General features: G+C 38.7%; 1 protein-coding gene across 1 annotated transcript in view; it reads left to right on the forward strand.

Moving 5' to 3' along the window:
* The window catches only part of ADGRV1 (adhesion G protein-coupled receptor V1), a 677,468-nt gene that overhangs the window by 280,140 nt on the left and 380,001 nt on the right, over window positions 1–17,327 (forward strand). Inside the window, exons 73-77 of the mRNA XM_049867518.1 lie at window positions 602–737; window positions 3,422–4,527; window positions 8,359–8,476; window positions 9,528–9,699; window positions 12,511–12,753. Coding sequence (XP_049723475.1) covers window positions 602–737; window positions 3,422–4,527; window positions 8,359–8,476; window positions 9,528–9,699; window positions 12,511–12,753 — 1,775 coding nt within the window. The remainder of the gene's footprint in view (window positions 1–601; window positions 738–3,421; window positions 4,528–8,358; window positions 8,477–9,527; window positions 9,700–12,510; window positions 12,754–17,327) is intronic.

The raw sequence follows: 17,327 nt of genomic DNA on the forward strand, positions 1-17,327 counted from the left end.
ATAACAAGAGTTCCCAAGCAATACATTGATATCTTCAGGTAGTTTTGTTTTCAGGTTTTTGAACTTTTATAATAAAAATTTTCAAACATAATGAAAAGTAAAGTGATTAGTACAGTAAACACCCATAAACTCACCAGTTAATGGTTGTTAACATTCTGGTGTATTTATGACATTTTTTTCCTGAAGTAATTTAAGGTAAAATACATACATTATGATACAGCACCCTAAACTACTTCAATATGAACCTCTGAAGTATATGCTGATGCCAGAATTCAAGCCAAAGCTTGCCTAACACCAAATTCAAACCAAAGCCTGCCTGACACCATTCTCTTTCCACTACTGGATTTTATTATTAAAAGAAAATAGATAAATGCAGACAGACAGGGATTGAAGGCAAAGTTTGTGTGGTCTAGGGAGCTTTCTAGGAGTTTAGTTACCTCCCCACCCCCAAACTCTCTTTAATACAATCATTATACTTTCTCTTTTGTGGACTGGAAGAGAATTTTGGAAAAGAAACTGTTTCACTACATTTTTAAGACTTGCATCCTAGTGTAAGAACTAAGAAATGATACCCTTTTTTCCTTTTCATGTTTGCTTTCAGGGAGCCTCTCATTTTCTCATGGTGAACACAGTAAAGGAGTTGTGTTGCAGACATCTCCTAGTCCTGGTCGACCAGAAGCCTTTGTCATTCACCTCTCAGGAGTGCAGAGCAGTGTACCAGGTGGAGCTCAGCTTCGGTAAGAGCAACCCGATTCTCAGCTAAAAGTTCTATGAGGAATATGTTATTTGGAATGTATTGGTCAAGACAGAAGAAGTCACAGGATCACTTTCCTCAAGGCAGATGCAAAAACCGTTTTAGGGAAAGCAGGGGTCAGCATCTTATGGCTTGTATGCCAAGGATACCACAGAGGAGGGGGGACAACTTTCAAGAGAGTCATACCCATTGCTGCCCTTAAAGAGAGTTTACCTTGATCGCTGACTCAAGAGAATTAGTCTGGGGTAAATGAAGAGTCTCTAGGTGGTGCAAACAGTTAATGTGCTTGGCTGCTAACTGAAAAGTTGGAGATTCAAGTCCACCCAGAGATGCCTCAGAAGAAAAGCCTGCGATCTATTTCTAAAAAATCAGCCATTGAAAACCTCATTGAGCACAAGTTTACTCTGACACATGTAGCGTCGCCGTGAGTTGAAATTTACTCAGTGGCAACTGGCACCAGTAGTTTTTATAATATTGGTTTTAATAAATAAGGATGAGAGTAAAAAAAAATAATAGAATTAGTTTTTATATCAATTGTAATGTGTTGCTGGTGGATTTGAACTGCTGACCTTTTGGTTAGCAGCCATAAACTCTTAACCACTATACCACTAGGGTTTCCAGTGTTTTGAATTATGTTCTATTCCCCCCCACCCACAATTGGAGCAAGGACAATCTAAAGTACTGTCATCTGCACATGGGTCATTTATACACATAGGCATTACATAGGTCTTTCTACAGGTATCCATTACATATTTGAAAAATAGAGAACCCGGCTCTTGGGGACCTTGTGGGCTGTAATATTATGGACCACTGGAAAAATAATAATAACAATAATCAACTTATCCATGCCCCATCTAGGTGCTATTATTATCTCATTTTACAGAAAAAGAACCTACAATACAGAGAAGTTAATTAACTTTCCTGAGATCACATAGCTAGTAAATGAAGAAGTCTGGATTTGAACACAAGCCATTTATCTCTAGCACTTATGTTTTTAACTGTTACCTATATTTGCATAATTCAGTGATTATTTTTTGATTTCCTTGCTTTTTGAAAAGAGGGAAAATGTGAAGCATGTTAACAAGGGATCGTAGAGCTGGAAGACTGATAGAAATTTAGAAAAAAATAAATTGATACGAACTTTTTTTTTTTTTTACTTTTCCTTTAACTGGGATGAGTGTGATAGAATAACAGAGGGTAGGCCCAAACGCCAGACTCGTGGATTTAGTCCTGGCTTTTTTACCACTTACTTGCTGTGTGACTACGCAAATGCTACTTGATCTGTCTGTGCTTCAGTTTACTTATTTGTACAATGGGAAAAATGTGTGGGCAAAACCAGCTTGTGTTCTAGTACCCATGTTTGTATGCACCGAATATGGGTAGGCAGCATCAAATATGGTTTTATATTCTACATATGGAAACCCTGGTGACATAGTGGTTAAGTCCTACGGCTGGTAACCAAAGGATCAGCAGATCGAATCCACCAGGTGCTCCTTGGAAACTCTATGGGGCAGTTCTACTCTGTCCTATAGGGTCGCTATGAGTCAGAATCGACTCGACGGCACTCGGTTTGGTTTAGTTTTTGGTATTCTACATATGCCATTTAAACAATGTTTGGTCAGAGAACATATTTCAGGGTCACAAGATCAAATTGCCCTTAACAGCAGCAGTAATAGCTAACAGTTTCCTGGTGCTTACCTTAGGCCCGACATTGTCTTAATGTATATATACTGTTCACAACAACCTCCTTATGAGGTAGGTATTATCATTGGTCCCATTTTATAGATGAAGAAACTGAGACACAGGTATATTATGTAACAAACCCAGTGTCACACAGCTAATAAGGTTTGGGGTCACGATTTTAACCCAGGCTGTCTTGGTCAGTGTCTGTGCTTTCAGTCAATATGCTAGTTGCTGAGTGATGGGTGTTTGACAATAGTGAATGATGGGGCCTGGGATGCTCTGCCTAAAGGCATTCAAATTTAGTAAAACTGCTTTTAGCAAAGAAAATATATCTGTGGTCTGGATCAGGCTGATGGGCCACCAATTGTAACCTTTAGGATCGCTAAGTCAGAATCTTCTCCATGGCAATGATTTTTTTTTTTTAACGTAACTAATAGCTCACAACACAAGTGTATAAGGAAAAAGCTAAGAATAAATGGTTCAGTCATGGATGTTGCATATAAAACTTTAGCTACATTTGTGTGAGAGGATAGTTGCATTACTGGCTAGATAGAGGAAGCAAGGATTTTGTTCCTAGTAGGAGCAACAATTTCTACTTGGCAGATAAAAAAGGTGGATAAAGTCCAGAGCATCCCAGAGTTTTTGGTACCCTGTGTACTAATGATAAAAGAGCCTGATGTTTCAGGTCCTTCAGGGAGCAACTATGGGGTGACTGGAGTAGCAGACCAGAGACCTGCGTGCTCTTCACTTAGCTAAACCTTGCTAGGTCCTGTCACCCACTACTGCAGCTCCTGTTTTTACATTTCCTGTGCTCTGATATTTTCATCAATAAGTAATAGGATTTTAAAATATTTGAAAGGGCATGTCATTTGTGAGATGCAAACCCTCATGAGCAACATCTTAAATATGTGAAAGATAAACCTTTATAGTAGTATTTCTGTTTTTCATCAGTTCTTTCATGGGTTTAATATATTTTTTTTCCAGATCTGGTTTCACGGTTGCTGAAATTGAACCAATGGGAGTCTTTCAGTTTTCCCCTAGTTCAAGACAAGTCATCATGTCAGAGGATGTACAGATGATCAGATTACATGTACAGAGATTGTTTGGGTTCCACAGTGATCTGATCAAAGTTTTGTATCAAACAACTGCAGGAAGTGCAAAGCCACTGGAAGACTTTGAGCCTGTCCAAAATGGGGAACTTCTTTTTAGAAAATTCCAAGCCGAGGTTGATTTTGAAATAGCCATTATTAATGATGAGCTCCCTGAGATAGAAGAAATTTTTTATATCAATCTAACTTCAGTAGAAATTACGGGACTAAAAAAATTTGATGCTAATTGGACACCACGATTGAATCTAGATTTCAGTGTTGCAATGATCACAATATTAGATAATGATGGCCTGGTGGAAATGGATGTTTCTTTCCCCAGGACAACTGTGGCTGCAACAGGTGACACAGCTCTCATTCCTGTAGAAACTGACTCTACCACATACCCTGACACAACTAAGATAACTGCCATCTCACAGCCAACTGAAATGGTTGCCATTGTTACTGAGGCAACTGGTACATCTCCCATGCCTGAGAAACTTGTCACCCTTCCTAGTACGTCTACCACGTCCGAGAAGCCTGCCATGGACACGGTAACTGCCAATGTTTCTATTCATGGAACATTTAGTCTTGGGCCACCTATTGTTTATGTTGAAGAGGAGATGAAGAATGGCACGCTCAATATTGCCGAAGTTCTTATCCGAAGAACTGGTGGGTCTACTGGGAATGTCAGTATAACAGTTAAAACCTTTGGGGAAAGATGTGCTCAGAAGGAACCAGATGCATGGCCTTTTCATGATATCTATGGAATTTCCAACCTAACATGGGCAAGTGAAGAAGAAGACTTTCAAGAACAAACTTTGATCCTTACGTTTTTAGATGGAGAAAGAGAAAGAAAAGTATCAGTTCAAATTTTGGATGATGACGAGCCTGAAGGACAGGAATTCTTCTATGTATTTCTCACAGATCCTCAAGGGGGAGCACAGATCGTGAAGGGCAAGGATGATACTGGATTTGCAGCTTTTGCCATGGTGATTATCACAGGTATATCTTCGAAGTGTTGGAGATAAAAATACACTTTTTTATGATACAGTATTTGAAATAAGATCAGTCTATCAAATGTAATCAAAGAGGGTGAATTATTTGAACCACTCATAGATATTCATTAAGACACTGTTTTCTGCCTTTAGCATGGACGTATGACTTGAACTCATGACCTGGTATTGAAGTTTCAGCTAGAACTGGCCCACTGGCCCAGAGCCAGATATAGAGTCTGTAAATCCATACTTGTCCAACATAGAGAAAACCTTAAAAATATTCAAGTCCATTTTTCCTTCTGGAAAATACTTAACTGAGTCATTCAAATATACGCTAACTTGTCCTGTTTTGAAACCCCATTCTAAATTTCCCAACCATTTTCAATAAAGACAAAAATCTCATTGTCAGGAAATTCTTTGTATTCATTGTAAAATAGATTAAAACTAATTCCTTTTGTCCTGCTTTTGACTCAATGCAGTTTATATATATCCACTGTACTATTTTACTGTAATATATAATAGCTTAAACATTCAATTAGTTTTTAAGAGTTCCTCATGCATATTATTTTAAAGTCTTCAGTTGGTAATTTGAAGTTTTCCTCTGAAATCATATGCTGTTTCCTTAAGTGAGATAGCTCAACTCACCAATATGTTACACTAATTAGGGTACTGGAAGACCATCTCGTGATTTTTATATACTCTGGTCTTTTATACAAGCAGTCATGAATTTTACAGTGTTTTAGAGTTTCAGACGACACTGGCTATGACTGAACAGTGAAGTGGAAAAAGCACTAAAAACCATGAGGCCTCTGTTTTTCAGCTATTAATTGGGAGACCTTGAAAAAATCATTAAGTGTCTGTGCTTTATTTTCCTCTCATAAAATAAAAATTTTAGAATAAACATCTTTGTGATCTAGCTTTAGGATTCTTGATGCTTCCTAGAGTTTTTATTTCAGCCAATTATAATTTTACAATTTTTTGGCATCTCATTTATGTTACCCTCTAACTTTACGTTGATTAGAATTAATGCTATTTGTTCTTATGGTTCACTTGAAGAGTATTTTAAATTCTAATTCTCTTCTATGAGTTTACTGATTTTGATTCATGTTGACTTACTGCCACCTACATGTTTCCACTGAAATAACTTCGTCACTCAACAGCCCCTTTCGCATTCCATGACATAGATCGTTTATTATATTATTTGAATATGACCAGGGTGACAGTCAGAATATTTAGCAATAAGTTTTGCTCAGACACAAACCAATCAAGATGAATGCCAGAGACTGCTTGCTGTGTCAAGCATTACCCCATTGGTTACTGCCACATGGGGTGATCTTTTGGTGCTTGTCAGGATAGTGGCAGAGTGCTCTGTAGGGTCTTGGAACAGCAGCTGTGTACCAACTGGAATGAAAGTATTTCATATCTTATTGGTATGACATTCTAATGCCTATCCATACATCAGCTCTGAGCTTAGCTCATCAGGCAAATATATACTCAGCTGATGACTGTGAGGTCCTGACTAGACCCTCTCGTGTTTACCTTCCCTATATAAGGTGAATTGATCAACACATATGGCAAATGATTGACTTTCCACCATACACAAGTCTTAACATCACATGTTGCAATTTACCTGATGACATCACTAGGCACATTGTCTTAATGCCCTAAGAGAAGCCCTAGTGGTGCAGTGATTAAGCTCTCTGCTGTTAACCAAAAGGTCAGCAGTTTGAACCCACCAGCCACTTCTTGGGAGAAAGATGTGGCAGTCTGCTTCCATAACGATTACAACCTTTGAAACTCTATGGAGCAGACCTGCTCTGTCCTGTAGGGACACTATGAGTCAGAATTGACTCATTGGCAATGAGCTTGGTGTTTTTTTTTTTTTTTTTCTTGGTTTCATACCCTAAGTAAAGAACTTTAGAATATTCTGCCTGTGAATGCTCTTCTTCCCACCTGTTTGGTTTTTTTTTTTTTTTGGTAATATAATAGTTCTGTTTTAACTAGATGATGAATTTTGCAGACTCCTCGTACCTTAACTAATCCTCATAATGTTTCCTATTTAGATTTCAGAAGAAAATCTCAAAGTAAATCCAGTTTTGGTTTTGATCACTGGCACATTAGAAGTCTTGAATCAGCTTACTACAAATTTAATGTCAGATTTATTATTGTGGATGTGGAAAGGGAAGTACTATTTTACTTAGAACCATAAAACCAAACCAAACGTAACAAATCCGGTTGCCATTAAGTCGATTTTGACTCATAGCAACCCTATAGGACAGAGTAGAGCTGCCCCATAGGGTTTCCAAGGAGTGGTTGGTGAATTTGAACTGCTAACCTTTTGGTTAGCAGCCCAGCTCTTAAACACTGCACACCAGGTCTCCAATTACAACCATACTAGTTGCTATTGCTCTGGAAAAGAAAAAATTAAGATTCTACTTATAAGAAGTTTATAATCTGCTTATAGAGCCCAACTTTCCACCCAAGATGACTAGAAAACAATTGCTGCTGAAAAGAAAGACTTTACTTCAGGTTCTAGTACAGTGCTAAGAAATGATGGCAGGGATAATTGATGAGGATGAGAGTGGGCTACCTGACTAAGACAAAACACACGTGATACATTGGGCAAATGTGCTTCATCACATGCATGTCCTCATCAACTGGCTCCATGTTCACTCACGCTTCAGACCTGAGAAATAGACCCAGTACTGTTGACTATTAGCACAGTTAAGTGATTTCCTCTTTTCTAACTTCTGAAGTTCTGTCTCCTGGATACCTTAGGAATCAGATTTCAGGATAATGAAGAAAGTCATTTCTGAGGGTGATTCCTTTAGGGTCATTGCCTCATTTTTTGATGTCATGGTGCCTGTAACCTCCAGTATTGCTCAGAGGAGTTTCTGAGGCTCAGAGATAACTTACGAGTTCACTAATAATCCTACTGTATTTCTCTCTGGGGCAAATAACCTAGTGTGTAGCATAAATAGTCTTTTGATCGGCTCTCCTGTAGAAAGGTAATTCAGTTAGATGGAGTTTATTTATTCAATAAGTATTTATTAAACACCTACTAAATGCTGAGCACTGTTCTTGGATATATCAGTGACTAGCACAGTTGCCTCTCTGGTGGAGCTTATAGTCTATGAGAAAATACAGACTATAACGTATAAATGTATATAAAATGTCAAGTACCAAATATAGCCTCTTACCAGAGAAAGATGACTATGTGTGCTTTGGGTGGGGAGTAGAATTTGACTTTTACTTGCTTCTGGTCTTCTATTCTCAAGGTGTTAAAACCTGTTGCCATCAAGTTGATTTTGACTCATGGCGACCCCACATGTTACAGAGTAGGATTGAGCTCCGTAGGGTTTTCTTTTATGGAAGCAGATTATGGGGGCTTTCCTCTGAGGCTCTGCTGGGTGGGCTTGAACCACCAACCTTTTTGTTAGTAGCCAAGCACAAACCGTTTGCATCACCCAGGCCCCTTCTTAAGGTGTTCACCCGAAACCAAACTCATTGCTGTCAAGTCGATTCCGACTCGTAGAGACCCTATAGGACAGAGTAGAACTGCCCTATGGGGTTTCCAAGGAGCAGCTGTTGGATTTGAACTTCCGACCATTGAGTTAGCAGCCTGAGCTCTTAACCACTGTGCCACCAGGGCTCTTAGCCACCTTAAATACAATCATTTTGACTCTAATTTATTTTTAGTAAAGATCTTTAAAATTTGTAATTTCCCCTCCACTCAATTATGAATTTCTCGCCTTTATACCACCTGAGCTGGAGAGATTAATGAAGCATTGGAGAACTTTTGCATTTTTAAAATATAACCCTCCGTTTCTCCATTAAGGGAGTGATCTTCAGAATGGCATTTTTGGATTCAGCGAGGAGTCCCAGAGTGGACTAGATCTGGGTGAAGGAGCTGATAAGAGAAGACTAAATCTTATTGTCAGAAGGCAGCCCAACAGGTATGTATATTTACGTGTAGAAGATATACCATCCTGTGTGTCCACTCGGTATCTAATTTGAATTCATAAGATGGTAGAGGCAAGATGAAAAGTTGACAGAAGAAGGTCTAGTGGAACTTGTTATGTCAGGGTTCAGATGCTTTACTTCTTAATTCATGATTTAACACACCTGATTTATGATTACGACTTAGGGCTACCTTGAGTTTTTTCGTACTTCATAAAGTACCATACAACTGTCAGATACACTATGATGTGGATCATCACCTCATCATATTTACTATTCTCCCTTCAGTCTGTGTACGTAACCATTTTACTGTGAGGGGGAATTGGAATACCAGAATTTTGTTTGTGACTTAATATTTTATCGTACCTATCTTCTGAATGGAAAGCCTGGTGCTGTAGTGGTTAAGTGCTACAGCTGCTAACCAAGAGGTCGGCAGTTTGAATCCACCAGGCGCTCCTTGGAAACTCTGTCAGGCAGTTCTACTCTGTCCTATAGGGTCGCTATGAGTTGGAATTGACTGAGTGGCAGTGGGTTTGGTTTTTGGTTTATCTTCTGAATGCTCACCACATGCATGTACTTAGGTGTGCATACATGTCCATATAGATATTACATTTCCATTTTGGTCCTAAATATTATGAGAAAACACAGGTCATCTTTTGACCTTTACCTTTACAATAACTATTTTCAATAGTAGTGGTTTCCTTTAGAAGAATTCTTGTTAAAAGACATGCTCAGTGGTTAAAGGAAATGCTCAAAAGGATTCTCTATAACCTTTATTTTTAAATTTTTGGTACATAGTAGGCAGGAAATATATATTATTCACTTTCACAATTATGATGCATAGTAGTTCAATAAATACTTACTGAATATAAAATAGTGTAAGTTCAAGGCATGTCATGGAAATGCCTTTATTTTCTCATCTGTAATGAGAAAAATTAGTCATTTTCATCCTTATCTGTGGTTTTGTCTTTTGGATGAAGAAGTGCAGTTAGACAGAGTAAAAACACAGTGTGTTACTGAATTTGTGTGGGTTTGGTTTGTTCACAGGGCCTTTGAAGACGTCAGGGTCTTTTGGCGAGTCTCATTTAACAAAACCACTGCTGTGATCCAGAAAGATGGTGTGAACCTGACTGATGAACTTCTGTCTATATCAGGGATCACGACCTGTGTAATGGGTCAAACAAAATGCTTCATCACTATTGAGCTCAAACCAGAGAAGGTAAGAAATGATGAGATACAGTATTGTCAACCCCTAACTGTATTCCTTCACAATTACTTGCTTTAAAACCACTTCATTGGAACTTAACATGTTGCTGATGTGGAGATTCTTCCTGTCTTGACTTGCTATAACATCTAAATCTCTTTGCTGAGTAACAGGCTTCAGACTTAGCATTTGTTACATTACAAATGTTTTTAAATAAGCCTGTCAGTCTTCTTCTTCTTTTGTATGTCTTGTTATTTCCAAGATTCCCCATGATCCAGCTGTTCATTGTATGAATGATTCCTTGAGTGATCTTTAGCTAGATTAATTTCTCTCTGATTGCTTGAATGCTTAGGATTTTGCCTCTTTCGTTTCATAAAATTGAAATTTTTCGTGTTCCCAGTACATATGTAGGTGGGGAGTTCAGGTTTTGATCTGCCAGAGAAGCACGGAGGACATGCTTAGGGGGCCTTTGGATAAATTTCTAGTGGTGCACATTTCACACAGCACCCGGGAGAAAGATATTCCCCCTTCTTTCCAAGCGAATCTGCATTATCCAAATGCCAGTCAGAGCATTAAGGTGGTTAGCAATCGTGTGGCCTTCTTTTTTGTTTTTAATGACTGTTCTGATTCTTTAATGCCCAGGGAGCACTCTTGGTCTGTTGCTTAAATTATTAAACTCAAATATTTAATACAAACACTGGCCACAATATCATGAATGCACAAAAGGTGTAACTGGTTCTTTGTACATGCTGAACAACAATAGAGTACACATACACAAATACAATTATTTCAAACATGTAACTGTACTTAAGACTATTACAATACAACAACCCTGTAGATTTATTATTTTTCATTACTTCTCTACTTGTTCTTTCACTTTCTGAGGGTTACTGTAACAGTTATATTAATCTTTTCCTAAGGTTACAGTGATACCCATATTTTCATACCTTCCTTTGAAGTTGTGCATTAGGAATGGCCGGTGGATTTGAACTGCCGACTTTTTGGTTAGCAGCTGAGCTCTTAACTGCTGCACCACCAGGACTCTGTTTTAATGCTATCATCCTGCAATGCTTATGACCTAACCAGGGAAGAGACCTGCTGGCAGTTACACATGAAATGGGTGCTTGTGAGGTCTCCCTACAATCAGGCTTGGGAGTCTAGAGAGGCTCAGATTTGATCAGTATGGCTTGGCTTCCCAATATACTTCAGATGTATGCTTGAATAGAGCACTTCTTTGTAAAACTGGAAGGTTTCTTTTGTCTCTAGTCTAATTAAGTGTTGGCATCCATCTATATACACTGTTCAATTTTAGATAATTCTTTACTGAGATTGTAACATAGTCTTTTGAGTGTAAGTGGTTTTTAGTAATGTTCTAATCATCATCACAATGAGAAGGAATATTTTACTGGAAAATAAAGACAAGAGTCTCTGTTGGAAATGCATTGTACTGAAATCCTTAGTTAGAAAAAAAACTTGTGAATTCAAGTTCACTTAGCCATTAGGGAACAATAGCTCTTAAATATGGTTACCCATACTTCCCTAGTGTTTTAGTTTATTATATTTGCTAAATTTGGTTTCTCAAAAGTGAGAAGAGTACAGTTATCTTTATATTTTAATATTTATTGACAGTTGGTCAGGAAAAGTAAGGAATGATATGGGCTATAGGAAAGCTAACCACATTTCTTCAGACAACAAAAGGAGATTAAAGTTTATTTACTGTGTGACTAAGATATGACATTCTTGGATAATACTAAAGGGTTTGTTGTATTGTTTCGCGACATGATCGTGATCGTTAAAATGCTCACAAAACAAATGGTGAATAAGACCCTTGCTGATAAATCATGGTCATGCATTATACCAAATTAGACAATGAAATGTACAGTCAAAAAATGTAACACCTTTGCTTCTTTGGGTTAAGCCAGGAGACTAACAATACTGCTAACACTTTTAGATTTTTCATGTAAGAATAATCATTAGTAAAAACAGGCGATTGACAGTATGTTGTACTATTGAATTTAGGCTTTAGAAAAAAAAAAATTCTTAAAATTGTTGAGAAAGAACCGAGGTAACACATGAGCAGACTATAACCAGTAGATTAAATTTGTTGGATACTTAATTTTGGGAAATTTAGAAAAATATATAAAATCACAGAATTGTCTATTATCAGTATTTGGTAATATTTATTTTACACCTATTAAAAATACAAGAAATAAAATAAAACCTAACAAAGCTGACCTTTTTTTCCCTACTTCCAATGTGATTCTCTAACTCCCTATCCTGCCCCAACTCTACCCTGACCCCTCTACTCAGGGCAACAGCTGTCATGATGTTTTTAAAATCTTTACACAAATATGTATCAATGAACAATATCTAGCATGGCGTCATTTCTCACTTTACATTTATGGTATCATACCGTACATACTGTTATGCAACTCGATTTTTTCACTCATCGTTGTGTTTTTAAGATTCATCTGAATGAATATTGAACTAGATCATTCCTTTTGACTACTAAATAGAATTTCATTGTATGAATACACTATATTTGTCTTTTTTCGTATTGAAGTACACACAGGCTGTCTCCTGACATTGATTTTCTAGTAAGAAGCTCACCCAGAGAAAGTAATGTGTTCCTTAGGAAGAGAGTGAAAAAAATAAATCCCATGGTAATCTAATATAAGAATTTAATTTTATAATTTTACAGAATATTTATTTCTGTAATTATGTATATGAATGATATAATTTGTTAATATCAGAATTACCAAAAAATGGAAATGTATTAGTAACAGCCCTTTCCCTCCTCTCCGCCTTCCTTTTTCTCATTGTCAGATACCTCAAGTTGAAATGTATTTTTTTGTGGAGCTCTATGAAGTAACTGCTGGAGCTGCAATAAACAACAGTGCCAGATTTGCTCAGATTAAAGTCTTACGGGGCAATGAACCTCAAAGCCTCGTATATTTTTCTGTGGGTTCTCGGCTGGCAGTGGCTTATAAGAAGTCCACTTTAATCAGTTTGCAGGTGGCCAGAGATTCTGGGCCAGCACTAATGATATCCGTTAACTACAGTACCCAGGTAAGCATGGAAAACATATTAATGCACATTAAGGTTTTCTTATTTAACTGTAGCGAGTGTCATGAAAAAGAATGATTGATAGATTGCTTTCTGACAGTATCACTGTAATTCCCATTATATTAATTTATATTGTTTATCCTTTAAATAGCTCAGTTCTTCATTCATGGATAACACTTGTATCATGTGTTAAACTGATAGGCTTTTCCATTTTTCTTTGACAAAGTTGATTATACAGTGCAATTTGTCTTACATAAATCCGTTCTAGAAAATTTCTAAAGAGTTCAAAGTGCTTTATAGTGTAATTGTATATGACTGGAATGAAAAAATAAGGACCATCTTAAGGTTTATATCTGAACTAGTTGAAAATTTACTTCTTCGCAACTTCAAAAACTCACCAATAGGTATATTCCTTCAAAGCTGTGAGTTTGTGAGTTCTTACTGCCTGTTCTTTCACAATCCATCCCATTATGCGACATCAACTGAAAGAGAGGTAGCCGATGGGTATCTAGAGACCCAATACAATAATACTGCATCGCGCTAAGTGACCTGATTCAGAGCTGGATACAAACAACACCTCTGCACCTTTCTAGCAGTATTTTTTTAAATTTTGTTTTAGTATCAAAATCTTTGCCTATTAAAGCACAGAAAATTGTATCTACTCAACTTGAAGCATGACTGTGGGGACTGAAGTTTACCCACATTAGTGCACTCTCGTTTTTTCCTTGAATCATACAATTCCAGGGAACCCACGATTTGAAAGCCTTCATCTGGTGAATGCTACCATTTCCCCTTGTATTAGTTTACTAGGGCTGCTGTACAAAGTACCACAAATTTAGTGGCTTAAAATGACAGAGATTTATTTTCTTATAGTTCTGGAGACTAGAAGCCCAAAATTATGGTGTTTGCCATGTTGATTCCTTCTGAGGTCTCTGAAGGAGAATCTGTTCCATCCTTCTCTCCTAACTTCTGGTGATGGCCAGTGATCTTTGGTGTTCCTTGCTTGCAGTTGCAGCATAACTCCATCTTTCACATGGCCACCTTCCCTCTGTGTGTCTCTTCTCTTTTATGAAGACACCAATGATATTGGATTAAGACCTGCGCTACTCCAATGTCAGTGCTCGTTAACTGATAATATCTTCAAAGACCCTATTTCAAACCAAGATCACATTCACAAGTGTCATTAAGGTTCTGTGTCAATTTGGGTGGGTCATGATTCTCAGCGGTTTAGCAGTTACGATGTAGTTTGGTAGTCATATGATGACGTAATCAGTTCCATGATGAGATCTGATATGACCACCTCCATGATGGGATGTGCTGTGGGTAGTTAATCAGTTGCAAGGGGTTTTCCTGGGGGTGTGGACTGTATCCAATATAGGTGGACTTTCTGGCAAGGCTTACAGGCTTTTGCTCCCTCTGGATCCTGCAAGCTGGCTGGCTCTTCACCTGACCTCTGGTTCTTGGAACTTGAGCTAACAGCTTACCTGATGATCTTGGGAATCATCAGCCTCTGCAGTCTGTGAGTCAGAGACCTGCCAGCCTGAGATTTGTTGACCTCCACAGCCTGTGAGACAGAGGCCTGTTGTATCACCTGCCAATCTTGAGTTTGTCAGCCCCTGAAGTTACGTGAGTCAGGAGAAGCCTGAGCCCAACCCATGGACTTAGGACTTTCCAGTCTTTACAACTGGATGAGCCATTTTCTTGATATAAATCTCTCTATATTTATATGCTTTACTGGCTTTACTTCTCTAGAGGACCCAGCCCAAGACTTTTGGTACTGAGACTGGTTCTGGAGAAACAAAATTGTAAGCCTGAATTTTCTAAATTGGTTTTCAAGTCTGGTTAATCTTAAAGATGTTGATGCCTCTGCTTCCAGTAGTAAGGAAGGAACTGCTAATCCATGGACTGAGGTGGCAATAGAAATATGCAAAATACCACCACCGATAAATCAGGTATTGGTGAAAGGCAAGGCTCTGGGCGATTGCATGTTTGATACCTGACTACAGTTTTGTCATAATGAGGAATATAAGGAAGCTACTTGGTTGGTCTTACTTTAGCCAGACAAAGTGGTGAAAGAAAGAGATTAGCTCAAGGCTTCAGAATCAAAGCTTAAGCACCACATAATTGACCTCAAAGTTTCCACTTGTGCCTTGAAAGAAAGCCTTATTTCTTGTAGTAACAAAAATGATACTTCCAAAAACCAAAACCTAAGTCTTAAAACAAGAGTGGCTAAATTACAATGCCAACTGAATTCCCAAACTCGAGTAGTGTCTCAAGTTAAAGTGAGGGCATCGATTGGGAAGAAATGGGATCCTGAAACATGGGATGGGGAAATATGGGCAGATAATCAGGAAGCTGAGGACGCTGAGCCCTAAATTCTGTTGAATCACTCCTGCCAACAGAACCAGCTCTCTCCTGTCTGAAGAGATTACTCTATTTTTGTCTGGTAAGCCACCCTTCCCACTGAAACCATTAGCCTCTCCACTCCCATCTGATGAGATTAACCCAGCTGTGTCTGAGAGCTGTAGTCTGAGTCATTGCCTGTGGCATCACCTGAGGCAGATGCTTTACAAGACAATGCTGAATGTTCTCAAAATACATCCCCACCACCCATTTTGGCTTCAGGACCTATAACTAGACTTAAATCTCAGCCACCCCCAAAGCTGAAGTACAAAGTGTGATCCAGGAGAAGGTACGCTACACTTCAAAAGAACCGTTTGACTTTTCTAATATATACAAACAGAAACTTGAGGAATATATGTGGAAATGGCTATTATGTGTGTGGGATAATGATGCAGGGAACATAAAGATGGATCAGTCTGAGTTTATTGTCATAGGCCCACTAAGCACAGATTCATCGTTCAATGTTTCAGCTCAAGAAGTTAGGAAAGGATCTAATAGTTTATTTGGTTGGGTTGCTGAAGCACACGTTATATGGTGGCCTATACTAAATCAAGTTGAAGCACCAGAACTGCCTTGGTATACTGTATACGAAGGTTTCTAAAGACTTAGGGAAATTGGCATATTAGAATGGATTATTCAGGTTAGACCAACAGACATACACAGAGTGTCCAGAGGACACACCTTTTGCCACAATGGAGAACAAATTTGTGAAGGGGGCCCCACCATCCTTAAGGACTGCTGTAACTGCTATTTTATTCAAGTGAGATTTGACAGTGGGAACTTCCCTAACTGAATTAAGACACCTAATGACAATGGGGCTGATTGGACCCTATGGTAGTAGGGGCCAAGTGGCAGTACTCAGTTGACAAAGACAAGGTGGGCATGGTTACCATGATGGACAGGAGAGTCAAAGTAATAATCAGAGTAGTCTGACTCATATGGACTGTGATTGTTAAGGTGTGTGTCAACTTGGCTGGGCCATGATTCTCAGTGGTTTGGCAGTTATGATGCAGTTTGGCAGTTGTACGATGTGATTGCTTCCATGATGAGATCTGATATAATGTGATCACCTCCATGATGGGATCTACTGTGAGTAGTTAATCGGTTGAAAAGGAGTTGCCTTGGGGATGTGGCCTACATCCAATATAGGTGGACTTTCTGGCAAGGCTTGCGGGCTTTTGCTCTCTCTGGATCCTATAGTTGGCTCCTGTTTATCTGACCTCCAGTTCTTGGGACTTGAGCTAGTGGCTTACCTGCCGATCTTGGGATTCATTGGCCTCTGCAGCTTGTGAGCTAGAGACCTGTTGTCTGACATGCTGATCTTGGATTCTCCAGTCCCTGAAGCTACATGAATCAGGAGAAACTGCCAACCTGACCCACAGACTTGGGGCTTTCCAGCCTCTACAACTGCATGAGCCTTTTCCTTGATATAATCTCTCTCTCTAGACACTTCACTGGTTTTGCTTCTCTAGAGAACCCAGCCTAAGACAACAAGTAACAGGGGTTAGGGTTTCAGGATATTTTTTTGGAGACACAATCCAGTCCATAGCAGCATTTTTTCAAGATTCCAACCCTGGTGACTCTTAGGCTTCAACGTTACAAATTTTTATTATGAAGTCTAGTTTATTATGTGCTTGGTTATGTGACTCATACTGGGTGGCCCAAACAAGTAGAACCTTCTGGGCATAAAATGTAACATATATATGACAAATATGTTGTAGCAACCACATGAGCCAGAGATAGGAGGATGGGAGTTGAATTGTCTCTAGTAAGCTGTTTTGGAAGCTTTCCAGGTAGAAAAGCTTGCCTTTATGACAAAGTTCACAGCTCAGCAAAGAAGAGACAAAACTGTCTGTAATATACTTGTTGTCATCGAGTCAATTCCAATTCATAGCTACCCTATAGGGCAGAGTAGAACTCCCCCATATGGTTTCCATGGCTACAGTCTTTATGGAAGCAGACTGCCACATCTTTCTCCCATGGTGTGGCTGGTGGGTTTAAACTGCTGACATTTGGGCTGGCAGCTGAGTGCTTAACCATTGTGCCACCAGGACTTTTGCCTCTTTGATGTAACACCCTAAAAATAAACTTCATTCTAAGCAGCCTTGAAGTGGTGTCAGTTGAAAGAGAAGTATTTTGATTCATGGGGGGGCCGGGGGGAGGATTTAACATTT

Source organism: Elephas maximus, chromosome 2 (genome assembly GCF_024166365.1).
Source record: "Elephas maximus indicus isolate mEleMax1 chromosome 2, mEleMax1 primary haplotype, whole genome shotgun sequence".
In the NCBI taxonomy this organism is placed as follows: Eukaryota; Metazoa; Chordata; class Mammalia; order Proboscidea; family Elephantidae; genus Elephas; species Elephas maximus.